General features: G+C 42.0%; 1 protein-coding gene across 1 annotated transcript in view; it reads right to left on the bottom strand.

Moving 5' to 3' along the window:
- niban2b (niban apoptosis regulator 2b) overlaps positions 1 to 26,727 on the bottom strand; it is a 102,994-nt gene that overhangs the window by 2,493 nt on the left and 73,774 nt on the right. The window contains exons 6-13 of the mRNA XM_036144714.1: positions 13,847 to 13,962; positions 13,572 to 13,676; positions 10,809 to 10,971; positions 7,040 to 7,227; positions 6,716 to 6,871; positions 1,814 to 1,927; positions 1,000 to 1,107; positions 764 to 875 (exon numbers count right to left, since the gene is read on the bottom strand). Of these exons, the coding sequence (XP_036000607.1) occupies positions 764 to 875; positions 1,000 to 1,107; positions 1,814 to 1,927; positions 6,716 to 6,871; positions 7,040 to 7,227; positions 10,809 to 10,971; positions 13,572 to 13,676; positions 13,847 to 13,962 (1,062 nt within the window). The remainder of the gene's footprint in view (positions 1 to 763; positions 876 to 999; positions 1,108 to 1,813; positions 1,928 to 6,715; positions 6,872 to 7,039; positions 7,228 to 10,808; positions 10,972 to 13,571; positions 13,677 to 13,846; positions 13,963 to 26,727) is intronic.

Here is a 26,727-nt window from a genome sequence, read left to right as displayed (position 1 = left end):
CTGTTTCTTTTATTGCAGCTTTGAATTCTGACTCCTTAGCTGACCATGTATCCGAGTCGACACGCTTCCTGAAGACAAGTCTGAACACTTGGTGACTAAATTAATTATAATCCTGAAAAATGGCACGGAGCAGCACATGGGTGGAAAGGGAAACCATCTCCATGTGTGTTTGCTCTATGAATTACGACTGCTTTCTGCCTGTGGCTTTGAATGTGTGTGAGGACTGTTCCTGTAGTGATCTTTCCATGTTTTATTAGTCTCTAACCTGAACCAGCAACATTTTGTTGGAACCGTGAGAATCATCACTTCACTCATCAATACAACATCCATTCTGTTATCCACATTCCTTGGCTGCTCCTTTTTAGCTTTGTGACTAAAGCCAAAACCATCACTCAGGTCAATGACATGGAAAAATCAGACATTTCTCTAAAAACTACAACCTTAAAACCAAAAATCGCTGCCTTGCTAATAAAGGCATGCGCCAACTGCATCAAGAACCTGGTAACATGTTATGGTTGGTATCATATTATATCAGTGGCACACAGTACCATAAAGAAAATCTACAAAATGCTTACAAAGCCAATGTATTGGCCCATATCGACAAAAGACGTTAGGTTGGTCATTGATCAGAACTGCTGGATAATCCCACTGGTTTTCTTTCTTTTAGCTGAAAATTGCCTTTAAATGTGTGGAGGGAGCTGATCGGGTATACAGATTGACCAATGAGGGAATCCAAAACAGAAAGCCCTCTGAGAAGACTGACCCATCATGATGTCCTTCATCACAGAGTGCAGAACCACTTCTTCGTAGATGTTCTCCACCAGGATGAAGCGGGAAAAGTCCTCAAAGATCAGCTCCCGGAAGCGAGGAAGCTCCTGGGGGTTAACAACAAGAAAAGTATGAACTTCTCAACATCAATGCAGGTGTCTTTTCAAAACACATTGCATCACTCCAGATCATCATGTTCTCTCGGGTAAATGTAAAAAGAAATAGACTCACCGAGGCACAGGATGGACCGAGCTGCTTCAGCATGTAGGGGATGAAGATCTGGAGGAGAGCCTCACGGAAGAAACGTTTTCTCACTGTACTGCTGTCATAGTCAAATTTCTGAAGAAAACAAGCATAGAAGTAGCAAGACAAGCTTACAGCACATACATTCCTCATTTCCCTTCCAGCATGAGTAGGCTTTGGTTTTAAAGCCAGGTTCAAACTATGTGATTATCGGCTGTCCTGGACAAAATCTTGAAGCATGAGTGAGATGTAAGGAAAGTTTGATCATGAGTCGACGGTCTGTTACAGACTCGCTGAATCCTGGTTCAGGGTCAGAAGATTTCTAGAAAACCTGTGCAGTGAGACTTCTGCTGTGATAGGCCTGTAATTAGCTCTTCTTTTCCCCAGTCTTGAACAAGTTCACAGCTGTCTTATTTTCTTCATCTTTAGCCCTATTTGCACAGGATAAGCATTATCGTAAACCAGGGTGTGAGTTAAAACTACTTTGCAGGCTACGGTCACAGCTCGGTGCTGTGTTGCTGCCAGCGCTAGCCAGCCAACAGAAGGCTACAAGCAGAAGATAATGAATCTTACCACACAGTGCACTTCTTGATATTATCCACTATTTTGTGGTGAGGACACAAATTGAAATTTCTTTTGGTCCTCATTTTTTGGCTAGGGGTTAGGTTTAGGACTAAAGTGTCAGTTAGGCTCAGGTTAGGGTCAGGGTAAGACCATAGAAAGGGTTGGAAATAAACAGAAGTCAAAAGTCAAGGCATGGTCCTCAGTAAGGCTTTTAAGCAAGGATGTGTGTGTGTTGTACCTTTATGACTCTATCCTGACAACGCTGGATGGTCTTACAGAGATCTTCAGTTCCCTGAGATTCCAGACTCTGGTGAAGGATCTGTTCAAACGTGTACACGGCATCGTCCATTTGCTGAGAATAAACAGAAATGATAAGAAAGACATTTTTACTCCAGTGACCTCTCTAGAAAACAATATTCACTATATCTCACTGTTTTTGCTTTGATAAAAGGCAAAAAGAAACTTCAGTTACTTGATACCAAGATTTATTCTAAACTTTAACCGCATGTTCTGATGAGTTCAAACAATGACAAAGTGTTAATAACCTTGGGTCGAACAGCTCTCTCACACCGACCTCATTATGCCCTAATCCTTTCACTGGCAACAGCACCTGAGTGTCCTGTAGTACTTCCCCATGCTGCTCCAACCATGTGTTGCTTCATTTTTTTTTTAGCTTCAGATACCTTCCATCTGGTCACATTAGAGCTGGAATATATGCTGAATTAGCCAGACAGATTTAAAGGCATACTATGCAACATTTTTCAGTTAATTAATGTGTTCCATACCGATTTGGATGATTAAATGAGTCATTTCAGGTCGAACAAAGGTTTTCTCGGGCGCCCTGGGGGTCTGTGGGGGAAATACCGCACTTGCAATTGCAAGAGCTCACGGCCCGCACACACAGAAGTCTCGCTTTACGGCGAGAACTCCATGTGTTTTTGCCCTGCCATTCACTATATGCATGCGCGAAAGCAACAACAAAGAACCGCGTGTTAACGTCAAATAAACATGCAAGCATATCGAGTTTTATTATTATTATTATTATAATCTTTTTTTTTTTTTTTTTTTATGTTGGCGAGACGCTACCGCGGCGGCGGCGAGGCGGCGGCGGCGGCTGCGGCTTGGCGAGGCGGTGGCGGTAGCGTCTCGCCAACATAAAAAAAAATAAAGAAATAATAATAATAATAATAATAATAATAAAACTGGCGAGGCCGCGGCCGCCTCGCCAAGATAGCGCTGCGGGAAGCTTGATGTTCATACCTTCACTGTGTTAGTCATTGTTTGTACTGCCGTTTTTTCCACTTTTCGTTGCGTTCGCCTGTCTGCTAAGCTCAAAACAACCGCGCCTGGCTTGACGGAGGAACCAGAACAGCTGAGCATCTTTACGACAGTGCACTTTTACTTTCGTCCTCTGGGGGGAGCCTCGCTAGAAAATCAACCCCGGTTGCATAGTATACCTTTAACTGGACGTACCTGTTGTGCCATAACATGCCATGATGATAGTAACATAGATTGAAGTCCTGAACAGTGGATGATTCACAAAGGAATTCCACTCTGCCCGTAACACGAGACTCTCAAGGCTTGGACGGCCCTTTCTCCCAGCAGGAGGTCAGCTGTGCCCTCCTAACAGATAAGACACAGCACAGACAAAGAGTGCCCACTTCTTCCCACTTCAGCATTCTTCTGCAGACCTGTTCAGCTCCACTACAGCTCTCTGAGAGCAGACAAAGGAGGCCAGACCATGAGGGCCTGGTCGGCCCTCACTGACACACAAGCCAGCAGCTGAAAGATTCCCTGGACCAGCCACGTTGATCCAGGGTCTGCTAGACCCGACTGCCTGCTTCAGCAGAGGACCTGACTGAATCCGGACGAACATGTCGGGGCAAACACAGAGCTAAGTTGCTGTCTTAACCCACAATCAGATGCAGGAGCAAAGATCCCTGCATGCGAAACAGCTCTGTGTATTTTTCCTCAGCCTGTACAAGGAAGTGAACACCCATTTAGCTGAAGGCTGTATGCTGAGGAAAACCCCTGCTCATCGGACTGCATCCCGGTCAAAGAACGTGGCCTCCAAGCTATCCAGACCACGCCATGAGCCACATGCTGCTGCAAGGCTAACACTAGCCTGCCAAGAAGAAACCAACAACTTCCTCCTTCAACGCCCCTTCCGTGAATGGCCAAACTGAACAGAACTGAAAAGGACAGGTTTGGGCAGCGGTCTGAGGGTGAAGTTAAAAAGGTTTATTGGGAAAGGTCTTGTGAACCGTGTATACCTGGCGTTTTGAACAAAGGCTAGCAATATAGCATTGCTAGCATTTGGTACCATGTCACTGTCGAGTGCGTTTTAAAGTTTTACCAGAAAGGTTATCTCCACAAGGGTTTCATACATTGATGGGACATTAATGTTTATGTTATCCAGCCACTCAATACGACTAAAATTAAAGCAAAAGCTTTCATTTGTTAACGCTGAGCGTCCGCTAGCTAAAAGGATATTAGCCTGTTATTAAATTCTTGAACTTGAAAAGAAGCTGTCACTCCTTTATTCTGTGTGTGCAGGTTTTGCTGTTAAAAGATTGCTAGTGCTCGAATTCATCCCTTTCAACCGTTGTCTTGATATCAGCTTAAGAGCTGATCATCACCAGACAATACTTAACAGACAGAGAGTCATTTATGAAACATTAAATAACTTAACAGTGTATAATTGCACAACATACCATACCAGCTCTATATATAGAGTACTTTAAACAACTACAGGAACAAAGTTCTGTACACAGAGTCAATAAACAGCATCAATAATGGACAGGTGAAAAAGAAACAGAAATGAGTTACAACTAAGCTAAAGAGAAATATGTGGGAAGTCTGACAGGTAAATTACCTTCTTGCACTGTGTGGCTTTAGCAATCTCATAAGACTACTACATGAAACCCTACAATGTTGATTTAATAATCTTTGATACGATGTCAGGCTTAGTGTGTGCATATTGCATGATCACTGTTTCCCACAAAATCGCTTATGACTTACTAATATAAGCATCTTCATCAACGTCTGCTGTCCATCAACACCGGCTGGATTTAATATAAACAAAATCAGCTCTTCGAGCCACATGCTGTCTACTACTCTTCAAGCCCAAATCCTTCCAAAACAAAACTACTATCAAATAAATTTTATAAAAAAATAATCCAGTAATAAATTAAATACTTCTTTTTGGATGAATCCGTTTAATCAAATGTCAACGTCGTTTCATAAATAATAGAAAAATATATGTTTGTCAGAACGTCCCAGTCCAATGCATCAAAGTCCACTGAAGGCACAAAAACAAAAACAACAGGAAGAAAAAATGCTTTGGGGCCCAAATGAATTAACAGTCTTGATCTAGGCTGCCATAATAACACCCTGGTCGATGCTCTGAGTGGCGGTTTGTTTGCTACACGACTTGGAGCAAACAGGCCAAGTTATCCCTGACAGGAATGAATTCAGAAATTCAAAACGTATTCCTTTTTTGTATTTATTTTCTGGGCAGCAACATTCAGAATCTGTGGAGCCTCTCACATCATAATGGGTCTGGTCAGCAGACGTAGGTTGTAGCAGCTGTCACACTGTCAGAAATCCATTCTAAATATCTGACACTGCCAGATATTGATCACAGGTCATCTTTGGTCTCAGATTTAGAGCCACAACTAAAGATTCCTACAGTCCTCATCTTTCACCTACAGTGTGTAGCAGCCTTAAGATCATCCTCCATACCTTGGGGAAGACCAACTACACATCCTCAATGCAAAGGATTATTCAGTCAGCCTATTGTTTAAAGGTTTCTAGGTTTTATGAAATTAATACTATTAAATGTAATATTCCTAAAGCTCAAAACCTTTTGAGAGCCTAATATTCAATACATTTGGTTCAGAACATTAGAATCTCTTGAGTTTTGAAATTTACAAATTGGAGAGTGAAGTCCAAACGTGATGCGTTTGTTTCTGAGGTCCACCATTTGCCTAGATCTCAGAGACCCATTTTATTGCTACCAAAAAAAATTCACCCCCACTTTTAAAGTGGGGGTGAATTTGTGCTGTTGCACAAACATGTGTGAACAACATCCATCCATCCATCCATTTTCTGACCGCTTAATCCCTCATGGCGTTGCGGGCGTTGCGGGCGTTGCTGGAGCCTTTTTCCTGATATAAAATAATTGTAGCCGTCCAGTGGTTTCAGGGGCTTTCGTGCTCTCTCGTCTGTACTGGCCTGGCGTGTTTATAAGGCAGCTGTATGTCGCAGTACGGAACACTTGGCCAGCATTTCACAGACTCGCTCCGTCCCTTCAGGCTTTTGCTGTGTGGATCTGGCAATCTGACACCATCAACCATCAACTTACTCTTAAAACGATCTTGTAGTACGTTGTTAGGATATCAACAAGGTCAAGTGGAACGAGCTGTTTATCCCAGAACTGCATGGCACACTTAGATGGCACTGACCCAAAAGATTGGCACATATCTATCAGATACTACCCCGGAGGTGACACAGTTTCCCTGCTGATGTCACAGTTTGGATGTGTACCGCCCTTGTATGGGTGTGTCCCGAGATCCCCATATAATGTTTGTGTGATGAGCACTAGAGGCCTTCCTGCCGATCAGGGGCCCATCAGCGCTGGTGTGACTGTAACTATTTCTCTGTCTTTACGTAGATAAAATATAACTAAAAGCATACTCGTCTGTTTTATGCGTCCTACGTTCAAGGTAATAAGTAAGTGGGGGTCGCCTGACTGGGTAAAACGAACTGGGTCCACCGAGGGTGCTTCACCGTAGATGGGACACGGTGAAACAGTAACAACGTTATCTAAATAAGAAAAATACGTGGAGAACTCGTCAGTTTCTCTGTTTGCGTCCGCCATTGTGTTTGCCTTTTGCCTACCAGTCCGGCGCACATGCGCGAAAAACCCGCATCAAAACAATAACAATGAACTACCCTACAGCTCAGTGACCTGACCACCCAAGTCGATCTGGTACCTACACAGGCAAGGACAAAGGTGCCCATTACTTGCAATGTGCCAACTTGCACACTGGGTGGCAGTAAATCCTCAGATGCTCATTCAACATTAGCATAAGAACAGTGATGTGTTTAGGAGCCATGCTGTAAACAACATTGTTACCTTTCTCATGAGGATCTGGGCCCTTTGAACAAACACTGAGGGGCTGGAGACATCAAAGCGCTGCTGCAGGCCCTCCAGACTCAGCAGCTCCACCTTCTCATAGCAGCTCTGCATCTTCACTGGGTGGAAGGCCAGCATGGAGATCTTGTCCATGTGCTGAGAAGAAAAACAGCCGCAGGAATCAGGTTTGATGCACGTGGAAGACTGTTGCCATGGATATGACAAATACTTATTTCCCCTCCCGCAAAATGAAATGGATTTACACCCAGCTGTATGCCAGTGAAGCCCGTGATAGAAGGACAACCTGCTGACTTTCTAGCTCACCTGTGCTACAGCCTCCTTGGTACCACTATTAAGAGTGTTTTTGCTCATGTCCACCAGCTCCCTGAAGAAAACATCACGGACTTCAAAAAAGCCTCGGCTGGTGGGCTCCATCAGGGCATCTAGAATGGAGCTGATGTATGGCTGGATGCTCACCTTGAGTAACTTCTCAGCCTTGGGAAGAACAACCGCTGCCAGGAGGCAGATAACACATTAGTAATAGAAAGTTTAAGAGTTTAAAAAAAAAAAATTCTGGGAAAAAAAAATTAATGTTAATCGCAGCAAGCTTCCACATTAGAGAAAATATAATTAAGAAGAATCAACAAGAATGGCTCTTTATTGTCATAATGTAATTATAATTAAATGTTGGTGAAATAATGGCTCAGAATACACACAACACAGACACAAAATAAGACAGCATTCAAGCTGAATACACAGATAACACCTCAGAAGTTGAAAGTGTGCAGATAGACCTTAATATTTGACTTTAATGTTTAAGTAAAAAAGACAGATGGCACTTTACAGGATGATGTAAAACACTGTGCAGTTGGATGAATATATCAGACAAACTCTAACCCTAACCAGCAGAAGTTAAAGTGTGCAAGTAGCCATTAGCAAAGACGTGGCGCGTTTATGAACGTAACAGACCATGAACTGGCCTGGTGGTTTATTGATTCCCAGCAGGGGGCGATAGCCCTCACAGCTTTAGGACAGAAGCTGTTTTTAAGTCTTAGTTGTTGATGTAATCTTCCTGGTTCACACACTGCTTCTGCCTCAGTTTAGTTTTTGTAGAAATGAACAATGTGTAATAAACTACCGTGGTATGCTTTTGCTTTTTGATCACACTTAAATGTTTCACATACAATTCTATACTCATAGATAACCAGCATAAATACAAAATGTAGTTTTCAAATTATTTTAATTCTCAAAAGGATTAAATAATTCCAAAAACAACCTGGCTCTACATATAAATCAGGACCAACCACATTGTTTTTTGGTTTTGTCTGACCAGTAGAATCTAGGAATCAGTTAAATAGAACATTTCAGAAAAGAACAATTCCCATTTAACCACAGTTAGAGCCATTATCCACAAAATTAATAAACATTGATTAGTGAACCTCCAATGACTGGCCCACTTACCAAGATTATTCCAAGACCACATTGACGACTCATCCAGAATGTCACAGAAGAACTAAGAACCACAGCTATGGGCCTCAGTTAAAGTGTTCATGACTCAGTAACGATAATGAGTCTGACAAATGTTATGGTAGAGTTCCAAGGCCCAAAAAACTGCTGACCAAAATGAGGACTAGGGCCCAATTCCCATATATTATACATGTTTTTGGTAAAACAAACAAAAACATCTGAATGATCCAAGAGTTTGGGGGAAATATAACCTTTGCACTGAAGAGAAAAAAGGAAACCCCCTCTTACATCTGATCATACCAGCAGTCAGGCAAGGTGGTGCTAATATGATGATCTGCTGCTACTTTGCTTTTTCCAGACTTTGACAACTTGCTGTATTTGATGGAACCATGAATTCTGCTCTCCGACAGAAAATTCTGAAGAATGGCCAGCTGGCAGTCTGCAACATATTTGTTGATGAGCAGCCTTGGGTCGTGCAGTAGGACAATTCAGATGCTGCGGCATGGGCCAAGATTCTTCCACAGAGATGTCAAACCATCATCGAACATTTTAGATGACAGTTGTGTAGCCTAACCAGGTTTACCATTTCACCTAGTGCCAGGTGGGGTTAGATCATTTTGTTCATTCAACCCCTTAAGGCCTGAGGGTTTCTGAAGCAATATTCACCTGAAATTACATATGATTTAAATCAAGTACAGCTCCAAAGTCATAAAGTTGAAATGTAAATGTTAGTTTTTGTATGAAGCTGTACTAAAATCATCATTTTATATTGAATTAGGCTATATTTGTCTAGAATGAAAAATCAGACAAAGATCAAAATGTTTATATGTTACATATTTAGACAGTACTATCAACTAGTACTAGTCTATAGTTCTATTGAGCAATAATGGATTTTCTGACCGATGATGCCTGTAGTTTGTGTCACTGAGGGATCCATCACCTTACATGGGGCAGCAGCTCCTCATACTAGGTCCTGGACAAGATTTGCCTTGTTCACATTTGATCTGAACGCATCTTTACAGTAACGGAGAGATAAACTAAATGTTTCCATTTAAGTTTGTTCTTCATGTCTTAATCTTCCTTTGACTTCAATCCAATTTGTAACTAATCTATTTTATGGATCCCCTGCAGTGAAATAAATACACCTACAGCTGAAATTAGATGCATGAAGAATGCAGCTAATCTGCTGTTTTCCATTGCGTGGCAATGACAAAGAGGTGATAAACTACTAGTAGAATTTAAATGACACAAAATGACTGATTATAAATGTAGAATTAGAAGCAGAACAGAAAACTCAGGCATTATGAAATAAATTGTATGTTAGCAATGCAAACATGAGACAATAAAAACAGATGTTAGGCAATGGAATAATCTATATCCTGATTTGTGAATGCTTTCATTTACCATATGTATTTTTAAAACTTAAAGTAGACAAAATATGATGAATGAACAAGAACTAGTTCATGTTGGAGCAGTGAACTACAAACATGGATTTAATTATTTTACAGATTTGGACATCCTGTCAGCCTTTGACAAGGGAGGAGTGTTTAGGTAGCGACTTAGAAATTAAACGTGGGGGTTACACTTAGCAATGCTAACTCTGCTAATCACCGTTAAAAGTTGTTCAGAACAGAACATCATATGTTCTGGTTTCATTTGACTAAAACCAGAAACTACGATCTTATTGAGCCATTATCACAGTATTTCCTGGTCACACAAATAAAGCTTCGCTAACAGCTAAATAACAGCAGAAAAGCTTTTCAAACACATTTTCCAGACAAATTGGTGACAGTCTTGCCAACATCAACATGCATATAAATCTAAAGAGCTGGCAACAGCAGCCTTTTTAAAAATGTTCTGAAGTCCATTACACACCCTCCTTAAGGCTCCCACATACTCGAGTGGACAAGAGTCTGCGGATGTCCGTGCGGACAGGTACGTGCAAAGCTCAATTTTTCGACGTGTACACAGTGTCACACTATTAACTGCTCGGTGGGAAGAAGTCTATACATCAAAACTGTTTCCTACGTGCCACGACCTGATACACTGAGCTGCTCCGAACAGGCAGTGTGTGGTGGGTACCTGCTGGAGAATAAACCACTCTAGGCGCTCAACTAACTCAAACGAGCTACTATACATTCCCCCACTTTGTTTCACTGGCAGAAATTGTGGGAAATGTAGGAACCTGTGACAAGAAATAAAGGCAGTTGGTACGCTCGACTATGAAGGCTTGCACAATAAGCCTAAGTATGTGGGAGCCTTTAGTTTCAGCAGTTTATATACAGATTTAGCAGCTCTGTGGCATACTGTTAATAGAGGTATGAAAGGATCTTCTCAGACTTATTGTGCAACTAATATTCTAAGCACAAGTCTCAGCTCACATTGCCTGTGTGTTCTTGCCACTTACAGCACCAGAACCAAAACAACATTAGCGCTTAAGTAAAAGCGTTCTGTAAATAGAAATCTCAGCAAATACTGATTTAAGATATTGGGATTAGAACCCAAACATCGTAAAGTCTTCAAAATCAGTTTCACTTTAATTTACCTTTTCCGATGTATAAAATGGCAGCCACAGAAACAAAGACGCCGGTATCTGGAGTGAAAGGAACCGGCTGATGCTGCTAACCTTTAATCTTGTTGGTGACATGCTCCTTGGATGTGATGATCTGATCCATATCTGTTCGTATGGAAGCTTCCAGAGAGGAGCGGGCTGCTTCACATTTGTGCACAGCAGCCTCATACTGGGTCTGACACTGACTCTGCACCATACTATAAACTGCATCTGTAATCTGCACACAGAACACACACAGCTGAAAGGGTTAAACTCCTGTTACATTAGTCTTGGTTTAACTTGGCTTAAATTGGTCAAGACATCTCATTAATAAGCTTTTTATTCATGTAAAAACACACAAACTGCTGTTAAACACAATAATTACATCTCTGCATTTCAGATAATTATAATATCACATAGACATTCAATATGTTTTTTCACTCATTACACAAAGTGAAACATTTCAAGTCTTTATTTGTTGTAATGTTTATGATTATGGCTTACAGACGTCTTACACAAACACCCAAAATTCAGAGACTCAGAAAATTTGAATATTACTAAAAATCAATAAGAATGTCCATTTCTATGCTCTCAGTACTTAGTTGGACCTCCCACATGAATTACTGCATCACTGCTCCGTGGCATAGAGGCCATCAGCCTGAGGTTCTGCTGAGGTGTTCAGAAAGCCCAGGTTGCTCTGATCGCTGCCTTCAGGTCATCTGCTTGTTGGGTCTGATGTCTCTCATCTTCCTCTTGCCAGCCCAGAGATTCTTTGTGGTGTTCTGGACAGCCCAGTTTGCTGGCCAGTCAGGAACAGGAACACCAGGGTCATTAGACTATCTGCATACAGCTTGTCAGTAGAGGGAAGCAGGAAGTGCTCTAGAATGTCCTGGTAGATGATGAACTGACTCTGGACTTCAGAAAACCCAGTGGACCAGAACCAGCAGATGACATGGCACCCCAGACCATCACTGACTGTGGAAACGTCACTCTGGGCTTTAAGCATCATCAATTCTGGGCCTCTCCATTCTTCCTCCAGACTGTGGGACCTTGATCTCTATATGAAATGCAGGATTGACTTTCATCTGAAAACATGGCTTTGGACCATTGAGCAACGGTCTAATCTCTGGTTCAGGACTGGCTTGAGGAATGCAACATTTATAACCTATGTGTAGGATTTCTGTGTGCAGTGGATCTTGATAAGCTGACTCCAGACTCAGTCCACTCCTTGTAAAACCTCCACAAAGCTGACTGGATGTGACTTGAAAATCTTCAAGGCTGTGGTACACTTTTTCCTTCCACCCAATTTTCTATGAATATGCATGGTACAGCACTCTGAACAACCAGCTACAACCTTTTGTGGCTTCCCCTCCTTGTGAAGGGTGTCAATGAGTGTCTTCTGAACATCTGTCCAGTCTGCAGTCTTCCTCATGATGTAGTGAGGCCATCCATCCACGTGTAGGCCATAATATGGCAATTACATGTCATTTATACATTAAAAAGTTTTTTTTAAACTGATGTTATGTTACATTTTCTGAGACACTAAATTTAGTTTTTTTATTAACTGGAAGCCAAAGTAATCAAAATGACAAGAAATATAGACTTGATATATTTCACTTTATGTGTAATGATTCTCTACAATAAATGACTTTCACATTCTGAAATGAGTAACAAAAAATCTAGAACTTGTTTCACGATTTTCCAATTCTTTTCCTATAGAGGAACATCTAAAAGTGTGTATATTATAGAGTCTATAATATACACAATCAATGGCCACTTCATTAGGTACAACTGTAAAATAGCTTATGACCAGAATTATACAAAGTGCAAAGTGATAAAAATTATTGCGACGAGTGCCCTACCTTTGGGGTTGAAGTGCTAATATTATTAAAGGTAAATTAACTGTGTCTCTGTGAAATTGTTAAAATCCCTGCCCCACCTGTCCTGGCTGCCTCTCTGCAGCCAAACAAACCAGTTTAGCCAAATTTTTCCAAAAGGCCAGAGTTTCACTTTCTTTTTATTTCCCCTTCCCAATAATCCATAAAACCCATTTCTTCCATGTTTGCTGGACCAAAGCAGGCTGCGTGAAGTCATTCATTTTGTTCTTTTGTGCATACGAGTCAGCATGCAGCTGCAAACAGTTCACACTGGAGTCAGATACAGGCAGCATTTTAAGAGCAATGGGAATGGCCTGGCAAAAAAATAAATAATTTAATAAGAAAATAAAAAAAAATCTGAACTGAGCATTAGGCCAGGAGTGGGAACATGACCCAATGGCCTCCAGTCACCAAACCTCAATCCAATAGAGCATCTTTTGCATGATATGAAGCAGGAGATGTGTATCATGAATGAACATCCAACAAATAGGCAGAAACCATGGGATTCATGTCAATATGGACAGAAAGTTCTGAATGGATAACTTGTTGAATCTATCCTAAAGGGGGTCTAAACCGTTCTTGCAAGGTGTACCTAATAAAGTGGCTAGAGAGAGTAAATTCTTAAACATTAAGAATAATTTCTATACTATAAAGCAGATCTAATGCAGCTAGTGAAAACAAGACAAAGATATTTATAAAAAAGTGAGAAACAAGACAAAAAAATAAAATAAAAGTAGGAGGTGGAAGACCCAGACAGGCAAAAGCAATAAAAGACATGAAGAACCAACAACAAAGATGAAACCTGCCTTTTATTTCTTAATAGATGACATTTAGATCACTATGGCAAATTAATAACATTTCTCATTTCTAACAAAATAAATAGGTATCAAAGATATTAAAGATAAAATTAGGGCTCTTGTTTGTTAAAGCCAAAGTTGAGGAATAGTGACGAGTGTCTCACCAGCATCCAGTTCCTCTGCCTCTCATGCAGTTTGCCTTTGAGACGAGGGGAGATGAGTTCCCTTAGTTCAGGGAGGAGGCTCTCCATCACCAGGTTAGACAGGATCTACAAGGAGAGACACTTTTACCTGATTGGACTGGGAGACTGCAATTTGTGGTAAATTCAGAAGTTGGAGCATTATGGAGCATCATCTGTGCACTGGCAACAGAAGTGCTGCGACAAGGGGCAAAACAATTTTTTGGCAGCAGGATAGTAATAGACTGAGTACGCTTTACCTGTGATGGTACACCACACAACATCTCCCAGGTGCCAAAATGCCCTTGAGCCTGGCGGTAAAGTCGGATTGTGTCAGTAAAAGCTGGTGTTTGGACTTTGTGGTTCTCGGGCAAACCTAAAAATACAAAATGGACAGTGGTTACCAGGCTGGTGTGTACATGTTCTCTTCATTAGGCAGCTTGGGACCTCAGAAGGAGCTGAAAAGAAGAAGTCAGTTGATGCAGTTATAGGCATTGACAGTAACTCTGTTGGCATTACCTCATAACTGAAAGAGGAAAGAAATGATAAAAACACATCTAAAATTGTTCACCACCACAGCAAATTAGGTTCAATGGCAAAATATACCAACCAGCAGCTTTTTCCAATAAACAAAATTAGACTAGAATAATTGAAATAACAACACAGCTAATTTTACAAATTGGATAAGTACTGGTAAAGTTTAAGTTTATAGTTAAGATCAGGGCTACACCATACAAAGGGTTGAAAATGAATGGAAGTCAAAGCAAGGCCCTCAGTAAGTAAGTAAAACAAGCATGTGTGTGGATGAATACTTGTACTTGCAGCTGATTGAGAAAATATTTGCACATTTTACAAGTAAAGTGAGGACAAAGTGGGCACAGCCTGTGACAAAGCAAGGAAGTTGGGTGATGGTAGGTGGGACTGACCTGGAAATAGGTTTTTAGGAAGGAAGGCTCAATTCACTCTCAGGAGGAATTTGAATCAGCATCTTAGTGTGTATAAAACATGTGACGACATGTGTGGATTCAAATAACTTTTTAATTCATGGGGTATACACTTCTAATCCAATAAAAAAAAAACATTACTCACACTGTAGAGTAAACACACCTTTTCTATGAGTGACTCATACCAAAGAACTGGTTCTAAATAAATCACTGTAGTTCTATTCCTGATGAAAGAAAATTATCAGTTTGGTTACACCTTCTCCAAGATGAGCACGCTTTAAGAAATAGATTATAATGAGCAAGTACCATACTCAATGACTGGCCTGGCTGAGGCTGACTGGGTGTTGTGCGTTTGTTATTATCCGCTTCTCCCAGCCTTATGCCACATTTATAGAACCTTCTTCCATACATCAGCTTGTTGAGCTGAGGTGGGCCTAGCACAACCACACCTGGTCTAACAGATGTTCTGTAGGGAACATAAACGCCATTTGGAGAGTCTAAGCTCATATGTTATCCAGCCAGCGAGTATTAATATGCTACCGTCAACATTTCTTCTGACTCCTGTCACCAAACACCACTGCTAAAAAGTTAGGGAGTACGTCCAGTTATGGGACTCCTCTTTTGCTGTACTCAGCTTGACTGCTTTATAGGCCATATAAATATTACTACATACAAAATAGCACAGTTACCTAGGAGGCTATGCACACCTGATGCACAAGATGCATCAGGTTCTATTGAGCAGACCTCCATTCATTTGCCCATCCATCAATCGTTCTGTATATCGAGGATTGGGTCACAGGGGCAACAAGATGCTTCAGTGACATTTCATTGCTTCTGGATACTTATTTGTTGCAGACAACTAAGCCTGATAGTTGTCCTATCGACAGATTCTTGCAATCGAGCTCTGCAGCTCCCCCATAGTTGCCACGGGCCTCTTTGCATTAGATTTTTGTGCTCTCTCCCAGTCAGTGGAGATGGTATGGCCATGTTTTAGTAGGTTTTGCAGTTATGCCAGATGATGGATTGAACAGAGCTCTGTGAGATGTTCAAAGCTTGGAATGTTGTTTTAGAATCTAACCATACTTTAAACTTCTCCCTGATTTTGTCCCAGTTTTATTTAGGGATATCAAAGTACAGGGAACTGAATACATCAACGCCTTTTATCCTCTTTTTGTAAAACATTTTATATTTAATGTGAATACATGTCTGTGTAAATAAAGTTAGAGGGGTATGAATACATTTCCACACAATCACAAAAAGTGCAGGGTAAAGTCTTAAGTTGTCCGACTGCTGTAGGGAATTTAACAGTTCTCCTGAAAGGTAATGCATTAATGGTTCTGCACCTAGACAGCACAATATCTCAGTAACTCTGTCCATCTTTCCAACAAAGCTGTACTTCCCTCTGAGCTCCTATTACTTCATAAACAAAGATGAATCAATACTGCCAACACTGTTGTGCAATGACCCCTCAAGCATTCTAAAGATGTTTATTTTTTAGATTATGTAACTGAAGTAAATTTATATGGGCATGTTAGTAGCTCAGTGTTGAGGTGTTTATCTAGCCTACATCTCACCTTATAAAGGCATTGTTACCTACTATGTGCTGATTCATCCATTTGGCTTCACCACTTAATTTCACAGACATTAAGTTCAGATAAATAAGAGCGGCTAACCCTCAATATTGACCAGGCCACTAAGTGAATAAATGACCACTTAAAGGACAGTTCAACAGAGTTTTGGCTGCTTCACTGCTAAGAAACATGCCATAACAGACTGACATCTGAAATCTTTGATTGTGGAGATGTAATTTCTCCAAAATCACACTGACTGAAAGCAAAAGACCAGCTACAGTCACAACACCACTGTCTAAATCACAGAACCCACATGGAATCTGTGTGTGCTTTCATTAAAAGCTGTACCTTGTAATCTGCTCTCTGCACTAATTTAGCGACACTGCATACAGACTCAAATGTCTATTGTCCATTTTTCATCCTACAGCAGCTAAAAGCTGTGCCGTGAATGTAAGTATTTTGCAAATATCTCCACCTGTTAGTTAAGAGCAGCAGAAGTGAAGTAGGAACAAAGCTCCTGTTGTCTGTTCCTCTAGGCCAGATCCACTCATTGCACCGTGTACCAAGCACAATACTGACCAGGGAAATGTGTTACTGCCTGAAGACAGTATTTACTTGTATTCCCACTCTTGGTCTGGGGCTAACGTCACAATGAGATTGATAGAAGATCTGAAAAGCAAAACTTTGTTTTCTGTCTGCTAGTGATTGGTATTGGGTGACTTGTCTAAAGGAGGAGCAGGATTGCAGGCGGAAATATTGTGGCACAGTTTGTGAGAGACATCTTTGACACAATCACTGTGGACTGTAAAGGTAAGCAGACAGTGCAGAATGTATTATGTAGATTAGGGCTGGACAATTCATCGCATTTGCAATATAATCACAATTTATAAATGCAATCTCCAATTGGAGAGGTCTGCAATTTTTGGCTATGTAACAGTTAATGGATAAGACGTGTCTTTTAGGTTTCGGTAATATGTTTAAAGTGGGTTTGCCTCCACATAGGAGGGAACAGAGTTGCAGCTGTGAGATAATCAACTTTTTGATTTGTTTTAGAGTTTATATAATCAATACTTTACCAGAAACTTTCAAGAACCGGACCACAGCTTTAAGTACTGCTCAAACAGCTTAATACATACAGTCGTTTGTTGGTTGCTCTTTGCACTATATGTTCAACAAGGACGGATGTCCAAATCAATTAAAAGCTATTCTCTAGAACAGGGGTTCCCAAACTTTTTTTAGACACGCACCCCCTTCAATGTCCCAGCCGGGTTGACGCACCCCAAGATTAATATATATATATATATATATATATATATATATATATATATATATATATATATATATATATATATATATATATATATATAGCAGTTACAACTCAAACGTCGTAACAAAGCTTGTAAATCTGAGTCTGACGCACAATTTAGGCGGCAGAATACAAACACAAAGTAGTTTGATTTGTTTCCGATGACAAGTGAGCGAGAGAGCGAGAACTGGTGAAGTAGCACAGAGTAACAATAACTCTAGTGCTCCATAAAGATGCTATTAATCAGAGAAATCTTTCTGATTGTTTCACAGCGGTTACCTTCAGCGGGTAAACACGCCCACGGCAACACACCTCGGCTACCCCAGCCCGTTTCTGTCTGAATATGCGATAAAACTGCCTCTTTAAAATGAACTGCACGGTGCAGTCTGCGCCTGTCTGAATCGCAATGAGAAGTATTACAAATCTGTGCGTGAGCATAGTCAAGAAATCCCCCCAGGACCAGCGGGTTTTTGGGTTTTTTCCCCCCAGGAGCAGCGGTAACGACAGCAGTGTGCATGTCATGCGCGTCAGAGCTTGCCACCAGTTCAAAGTCGCGGCACCATGAGCAGCGCGGCACTGTGTGTAGGCGCTGCGCGATCCATAGAGACCGAGTCACTCAATTTAATCTCATAAATAAAACTTTCGGCCCGAATTAAATGTTTCCTCTGCTGACGTAAACCACTAAAGCCAGGAGAGAGGAAGAGACATTTTCTGATTATCGGTCGTTTTCTTCTTTTCTCCCGAATCTGTTGCGATTCTCTCCTCTTTTGCCTCCAATTTCTCTCTCACCCTCTTCCTCTTCTCTTTAATGACTAACTTTCACCTTAGATGTCTCGCCTGTTTCCCTGATTTCAGCCTATTGAGCATATTTGCAAGAATGATCGAAACAGAGACCACAAGCCTTATGCGCATATACAGCACTGCAGATTTTTCATCTTAAAATGAAGCGTAGAAAAAGATTTCTTCTAAATAAATACACTTTATTAACATTTTCGTGTTAATACTGTATAGTTCCGTTATGACACCCAAGCACCAGACGAGGTTTTGCTGCTAACACTTTATTTTAGGATGAACAGGACGGGACAGTCCGAATCACGACTCCTCTCCCTGGAAGCCACACATTTCTTCCGGTATGACCCCAAAGCAATCTGATTTAAAGGAACAGTAAGTGTGCAACAGCATTTAGCAATAAAGTCTAATAAGGATCATTACAATACATTTTTATTTATTGATTAAATTAACAGTTTTTTGAGCTTTACAAAAAAAATGCTTATTTACACATCTTTATTGTGTGGGGGGGAAAAAAACACGGTCAGATGCCATTACAGTTTTCGCCTTGCGCACCCCCTAGTGGTAGTTCCACACCAGGGTTTCCACACTTAGGGAAACGCTGCTCTAGAATAATCATATTCTGATCAATAAAACAGCAACATTTCTTGTTTTAAATAGTCCTTCTTTAACAAACATCTTTATCTTGGGGGTCGTGGCCGAGTGGTTAGAGCAGCGCGCTTGCACTCAGAGAAGGATGCAAGTACCCGGTTCGATCCCTGGTGCCGGCACTCTGGGTCCCTGAGCAAGACCCTCAACCCCCGATTGCTCCCCAGGCGCCACTGTGCAGCAGTTTGAAGAATGTAGACGGCCTGTATGACGACTCTGACCCAAAGCTCAGCAAATGATGGGGAAAATCTGACACATATCAGGCAAGTCCGTGAATAACGGGCCACCCTCCATTGGTTCTGATATCCCAGCTGCATGTTCTGTAAGCACGGAATCTCCCTGGATCCACTTATCCAATGTAAGGGTCTGTGTTTAGGTGTTTTCATTGCAGAAAGATGACCTGAGAGGGGCTAATGACATGTTTCTGTGAGTGCTCAGGTACAGAACTTTAATTGCCCCTGACTGCTGAGCAGGGAGGGCTTTTAGCACTGTACCCACACAGCTTGAAGGTCCGCAGTTCTAATCAAAACTAGGGGATTTCTGTGGAGCTGGCATATTAGCAACATTTAGAAAACTATATAAATAAAAACAAAAACAAGGACTTTAATGATGGTATAATTTTTCCATCTTTTCTCCTTAAGTGAGCAAGCATTCAAACCATAAGCTGTTAAAACATTGTCATGTTCTGTTTTGCCATCATCCTTGTCATAATAGTTTTAACTAACTGGCAAAAAGTACTGGTGCTGTGTATATGGTAGATCAGGCCACACACAGTCCTGGATAAGTTTGTTTAAGGGAGCTAACCTGTACTAACTCTTAGCATTCATCCTTCTTGACAACATTGTTTTAGTTGAGAAAGATTTGTTTCTGCACAGCTTATGTGTACTCACCGCTGTCCACACCACCACATAGGCCTGTGGAACCTCTATTTCAGTCTGTACTTGCTTACTAGGGTGTGCCAGGACTCGCCACACAGCCTAAAGGCCCCGCCTCAGCATTTTAGTCAGGTAGCAGTTTCATTCTGAACTGGTTTATTACTGGTTTATTTTATCTGGAAAAACAAAAACTAACTAGATTTTGCCAATGGACTGAATAAAAAACAGCTCTGTGTTAACAGAACCATATGAGGGCACAATACAAGGACAAGAGGACTGTTGTGTCATGTGCTATTATATTACAGGCTGAGGATTTGGGCACAGTTTCTATCCACTCAACACAAGCAGCTGCAATGTAACCAATACACACCCACTGATCTTGTGCCAAATGCATAGAAATAAAAAGGGACTGAGGTAAGACAATGACTTTACTGTTGTCAGGGAAGCCACTGCATTTCATCAGTTTGCCTCCGACAGGTAAACAGAGCAAGAATTGGGCAATAGGGCCGAGTAAGAAAGCTTGTTTCTCATGGTAGACTGTGGTCGGAAGGCTGGGAGCCACTCCTTGCAGGAGGAGTCTTTTGGACACCCACAGACATGTTTGAAGAGATTCTGTTGGATTTATAACCCCATCAGTCTCCAGTGGGGTGATATTTTTACCTCATTCAATTAGGATGGGAAAATATTTAACAGTGCTGGATTGAACTGGAGTGCATGTACATGGAGAGGATTTGGACCTGTTTGTAAAGTGATCAGAGATGAGTTTGGTTGTGACTAATGGACTTAGCTTTTGTAGTCATGCTCAAAGCACGTTTTCACAACATAAAGTGCATCACCAATGCTCTCACTGACATGCACTGCAAAAAGGGAGCTAAAAGTAAATAAAATTTTCTTGAAAAGAGTGTATTTGTCCTTAATTTGAGTAGGCAAGTTTAAATGATCTGACAATAGAATAAGATTTAAGCAATTAAAATAGGAACAACTCATCTCCATCTTCATATTTCAAGTGAAGTATATCTAATTATTTTATTGTAGGGGTCAAAATACTGATTCCATTGGCAAACAGTCCACCAAAAGGTGCTCCAATAAAGCTCTCCTTTCTATTAATGCAAGACTTCTGGGAGTTTGCTACTTTGATCAACAACACCAAGAAGGAAAGGGTATCAACAATTCCCCTGGGGAACTGTTGCTGCTCACCAATCTGAAAAGTGTAATTTCATAAACTAAAATCAATCAGCCTAGAGTAGGAAAGGTTGTTCACAGCAAGAAACTATTTTAGACAGTTGCAGGAGTTGATTTCCCAGCAAATTAACTGGAGGTTAGAAAACTGAAAAAATTTTCAACTTCATGGCAGCCCACTAAATAAAAGACTGAATTGCTGACTGTTACGGCCAGCGGCCTTTTTGTCTGTTTTGTTTTTCTTTCTAACATGTTGCAGGTGTAGTTGCATCTTCCTGCCAGCTGGTGCCACTGTGGAAACTTGCAAACCTCCTGAAGTCTCCTCCTCATTTAACTTCAGCCACTTCCTTCTACCGTCATCCTCATTCTGGATTGGACACTCACCTGATTGCCTTACCAATCCGTGGACAGCCCTACTTATTTAAACTCAGCTCTCCCATGCAATCAGGGCAGCTGTGTTCTAGAGCAGCTTGCCACACTGCCGGTTGTGTTTTTGTTTGTTGTGATGTTTTTTTGTTTTACTGTAATGGATTTAACTCATTTATGAATTTGCACTGCACAAATGTTCCCCACTTTACGCAACATGCATGTACCACTGCACCAGCAGGTAATACTCTGCCCCCACCTCTCTGCCTGCTCGTATGCTTTTTCTCTGCTCCCTGCCTGCTTGCATTTTCCTGCCTTTTACTTTTTATCTCCTTTTTATCTCTTAGCCAAAACCACAGAAAGTTGGATTAAGCAATTTTATTTATTTTCTTTTATTTATTTTTGATTGTGAAAAGATGCCTAACTTCACCACAGTGGACTTTGACAAGCTTCTACAAATGATAAGCCCAATACAGCCCGAACAAGCCAAAATAAAGATGGCCAGAAAGATGACACAGAAAGAGGCTACGTCAGAACTACAGGTGGATTCATCCCAGATCTCAGCATGACAAAGAGAGGACCAAAAACCTCCATCGTCACAAACACCGGTCCAGACTGCACCCACCTCCCCTTCTTCTCCACAAAGCCCAAAAGTTTCTTTTCTGGAATTTTCTCACAACATGAACAAAGTATTTACGATTGGCCTACAGTTGACATCCTCTCCACTTAGCCATTCTGCTGTGACTAAACCAGCATTTTCCAAAGGCCTCAGAGCCCCAGATCCTCCTCCTCTACGTATCACAGAACACTCTGGTGCTTAGGACCTCCAGATAACTTCGCTGTGATACAGACCCCGGTCTGGCAGCACGTTTATCAGACATGACAGTTTCCAGCATCGGCATGGGCCTTTTGCCGGAGATTATGGAAAATATGTGATGATACATGGCAGAAATAAGAAAAACAAAAGAATAAACAGGAACAAACACTTAAAAGTCATAAACTGTCAGATGCAACCTGTCACAGAGACATCAACCACTAAGTCATATAAACTGGGTTTATCAGTGAGAATGCTGAGTCAGCATTCTCACTTATTGTTTTCCTGTTTTTCTTTATTATTATCAAGTGAGAATGCTATACAGCAGTCTCACCTATTAAGTTCCTTCAGGTCTTGATTATTATTCCGTACATTTTTCGGCATCTAACTACTCCTGCATACTTCAACCGATTTAAACAATGTTCGTATCAAAACGTGCTGCTTGTTCACGACATTACTGCTATGTCTTTTGGTAATTATAACTTTTATAATATTTAAAATATTTTACTTTTTGTGAGTTTTTTGCTCAGGTGTGAAAAATGTGAAAAATCACACCTGACATTCCCAAGCGACACATGTTTTCACAACGTCGCTACTCCTAAACCGTTTGATGTACAGGCATGAGACTTTCACACATTCATGTCCAGACCCTTGTGGCGCTCACAAAAAAGGAATTTGTCGATAAATGTTACGGTTTTGCCGCAGGAACAATTTGTTCGGGAGTGGTGTTTTGGAAAAATGCTTAAACAGGATCAAACTTCCATCCCCCCAAATTAGGCACTTTTCTACATCGTCGCTACTCCTAAACCGTTTGATGTACCGGCATGAGACTTTCACACAATCATGATCAGACTCTTCTGGCACTCAGAAAAAAGGAATTTTCTTGATAACTGATACGGTTTTGCCGCAGGAACAATTTGTTCGGGAGTAGCGAATGTCCAAAATCCTGAAAACGCTTTGGACCTGCATCCTTCTAAATTATGCACTTTTTTACATCGTTGCCATGCCTACACCGATTTTTGTACAAACATAAAAATAAGCAACATAGTCCTCAAAAGCCTGCAGATACTCACGCTGAAAGAATGATTTTGATATCTGTTATACTTTTTCAGCTAGAGCTATTTGTTCGGGACCCTTTTTAGAGCATTTTTGCATTTTCGTCAATATTCCCCTTTATATCATGATTTTTTGTACCTACAATAAAATATTTCAAGCAAAAACCGATAGTTTATCTTATTCCCCTATTCGTTCCGAAATAAACGCAGAAAAAATTACGTCTCTAGCCCTTACGGTTGACGAAAAATCCAGAGTTGTTCCAGGCAAAGTGATGCCATTTTATTCCACTTAGAGGTCTTCTGACCATAAGTCTGTGCCTGCAGTAGAGGGACACCAGCAGGCGTGAGTGAGTTTCCATGACAACAGAACTCTGCTGGGCAGAAGTTACTACAGGTCAGGGTCATGCTCCTTTTGCTTAGAATGGCACCTTTTGACGCCCACTGCAGGTGCTGTGATGAACGTAGGAATCTGAAATTCGCAGTCATTTCCTCTTAATATTTTTAAATTTTCCAGCAATTATCAGGCATGTGGCATTTTTCTGTCAATTTTTGGATTGGATTTCACATAGTTTACATAGTTATTACACTTTGCAGCTGTGTGCTATTCAAAAGCTGTGCAAGAGGTTACCGAAGCTGGTGATGATGAGACAGTGTTCTTGGGCTCAGTGGAGCTAAAACAAATGGATGCACCACTAGCAGAGGATGAGCCACCATGGCGCACCACTCTAGATGTAGCAGATACGCCAGTGTAATTTAAAATTTATTCCGGTGCAGACACCTCAATTATGTCTGAAGCCACATACAAAACACTACGGAGCAAGCCCAAGCTCAGTGAAGTGAAGAACACCCTCCAGAGCCCAGGTGGTACGGTGGCCACACGGGGCCAGTTTTTAGCTAAATTAAAGGCTAACATCAGTGGGCAACTGCGAAATTGCTGCTTCAGAGTAATTGTAGTCAAAACTAATGGCGACAATCTCCTGAGCAGAACAGTGGCAACCAGACTGGGCCTAATTAAGCGTATAGATGAGATCAGCACATTCAGTGGCTTAGGCACACTGAAAGGAGCGCCAGTGAAAATCACGCTTAAAGAAGGCGCAGAGCCATACAGCATCGCCACGCCACGGCGAGTACCAATTCCACTACTCCACAGAGTTGAAGAGGAGTTAAAAAGAATGGAATCTATGGGCATAATAGGAAAGGTTACTGATCCAACCGAATGGTGCGCGTCTATTGTACCTGTTATTAAAAAGAATGGAAAAATAAGAATTTGCGTGGACCTGAAAAAGCTTAATGAACATGTGAAACGTGAGAAGTTTATTTTACCTACCTTGGATGACATCATGCCCAAGCTAGCAAAGAGTACCGTGTTCTCCAGCTTAGACGCCGAGAGCGGGTTCTGGCAAATCCCTCTGGAAGAGAACAGTGCACGTCTAATCACCTTCATCACGCCCCTAGGCAGATACTGCTTTAAGCGGCTACCGTTTGGGATTACATCGGCGCCCGAGATCTTTCAGCGAAAGATGTCTGAACTACTGCAAGGGCATGAAGGGACAGTCGTGTACATGGACAACATTCTGGTCTGTGGAGAAACACAGGAAATTCACGACCAGAGGCTAAAGCGAGTCATGGAGACCATCACCACTGCAGGTCTACGTCTAAACAAGGACAAATGCAGGCTTAGCCGACCGGAGCTGAACTTCTTGGAAGAAGTCGTGACCAAGGACGGCATAGCCCCTAACCAAGAGAGGGTCAAAGCCATAACAACCATGGAACCACCTCAGAACATCAGTGAGCTGAGACGGCTACTTGGTATGGTGAACTACTTAGGTCGTTACCTACCAAACCTCTGCTCGGTGTTACAGCCGCTCAACGAGCTACTCAAAACTGAACAAGATTGGTGCTGGGGTCCTCAGCAAGACAGAGCATTCACAGAAGTGAAATGGCTAATCTCAACAGCACCAGTCTTGGAGTTCTTTGATCCGGCAAAGCCAACCGTCGTCAGTGCAGACGCAAGCAGTTATGGGCTCGGAGGAGTCCTCTTGCAGAGCCATGATGGGGCCCTGAAACCTGTTGCGTTCTGTTCGCGTACGTTGACTGACACTGAGAAGAGATACGCTCAGATTGAAAAAGAGTGTCTCGCAGGAGTGTGGGCCTCTGAGCGTTTCTACCAGTATCTTTGCGGCTTAGAGAGATACAAGCTACTTACAGACCACAAGCCACTGGTAACTCTAATCAACTTGAAAGACCTCGATACCACACCAATTCGTTGTCAGCGCCTGCTTATCAGGTTAATGAAGTTTAACCCAGTCGCAGAATATGTTCCACCTAGTCGTCGCAGACGCCCTATCTAGGCAGCCAATGGTGGAGACCGACCCAGGTGACCTAGAAGCGGAGGTGAAAGCGTACGTGGACTCGGTGGAGGACGACCTGAGAGTGAGGAAACCGATCATCGAGCAGATAAAAGACCAGACAAGAATGGATGCCGAGCTCCAGTGTGTCCTCAAGTATGTCCAAAAGGGGTGGCCGGAACACTCGAAGAGCATAGCTGTCAGAGCAAGCGCCTACTTCAAAGACCGTGGCTCACTGAGTGAGTACAATGGATTGCTGCGACGTGGCAAGCAGATCGCGATTCCTTGCAGTACGAGAGACTTTATGTTGCATAAGATTCACGAGGGCCACCAAGGCCTTACCAAGTGCCGAGAACGGTACAACGGTGCTGTGTGATGGCCGGGCATCGCCAGTCATGTGAAGAAGCTTGTGACATCATGTAAACATTGCAACATCAACAGACCGAGCCAAAGTAGAGAACCGTTGATCTCCACACCATTGCCAGACCTACCATGGCAAAAGCTCGCAGCAGACCTGTGCGAGTTCAAAGATCGTCACTACTTGATCGTGATAGACTACTTTTCCAGATGGCTTGAGATCCTAGACTTACCAAAGACAAACTCAGAAACCGTCATACAAAAGCTGAAAAGCATCTTCACACGCTACGGGATACCAGAGGAGCTCATGACAGATAACGGTCCTCAGTTCTCAGTCGAGCAGTTCAGAAACCTTACAGCTGAGTACGACTTCCAGCACGTTACTTCAAGCCCTCACTTCCCACAATCCAACGGCATGGCCGAACGAGCTGTGAAGACGGCAAAGTGAATTCTCAAGCAAGATAACCCTCATCTAGCTCTCCTGAGTTATCGCTCAACACCAACAGAGCCGACTAGGCAAAGTCCAGCCAAGTTGCTAATGGGTCGAGAAATCCGCACAACACTCCCCGTACTCAAAGAGAGCCTGCGGCCAATGTGGCCTAATCTAGAGACTGTCAAGAAAAATGACGCAAAAGCAAAACAGTCATATGAGAAGTACTACAACCGCAGGTACTCCGCCAAGCCTCTATCACCACTCTCCATCGGCGATAAAGTCAGATTGCAGATCAACGGAGAAAAGGCTTGGACAACACCAGCGACTGTGCAGCGCCAGGATGCTGCGCCACGTTCCTTTACACTCGAGACGGAACGAGGCGACACCCCACGACGGAACCGGCGTCACATCAGGCTGATCAACCAGGAGCTGTCATCACCACGACAGATGGATGTT

The sequence above is a fragment of the Fundulus heteroclitus genome, chromosome 12 (genome assembly GCF_011125445.2).
Source record: "Fundulus heteroclitus isolate FHET01 chromosome 12, MU-UCD_Fhet_4.1, whole genome shotgun sequence".
Lineage (NCBI taxonomy): Eukaryota > Metazoa > Chordata > Actinopteri > Cyprinodontiformes > Fundulidae > Fundulus > Fundulus heteroclitus.
This window is presented reverse-complemented; position numbering and strand designations above follow the sequence as displayed.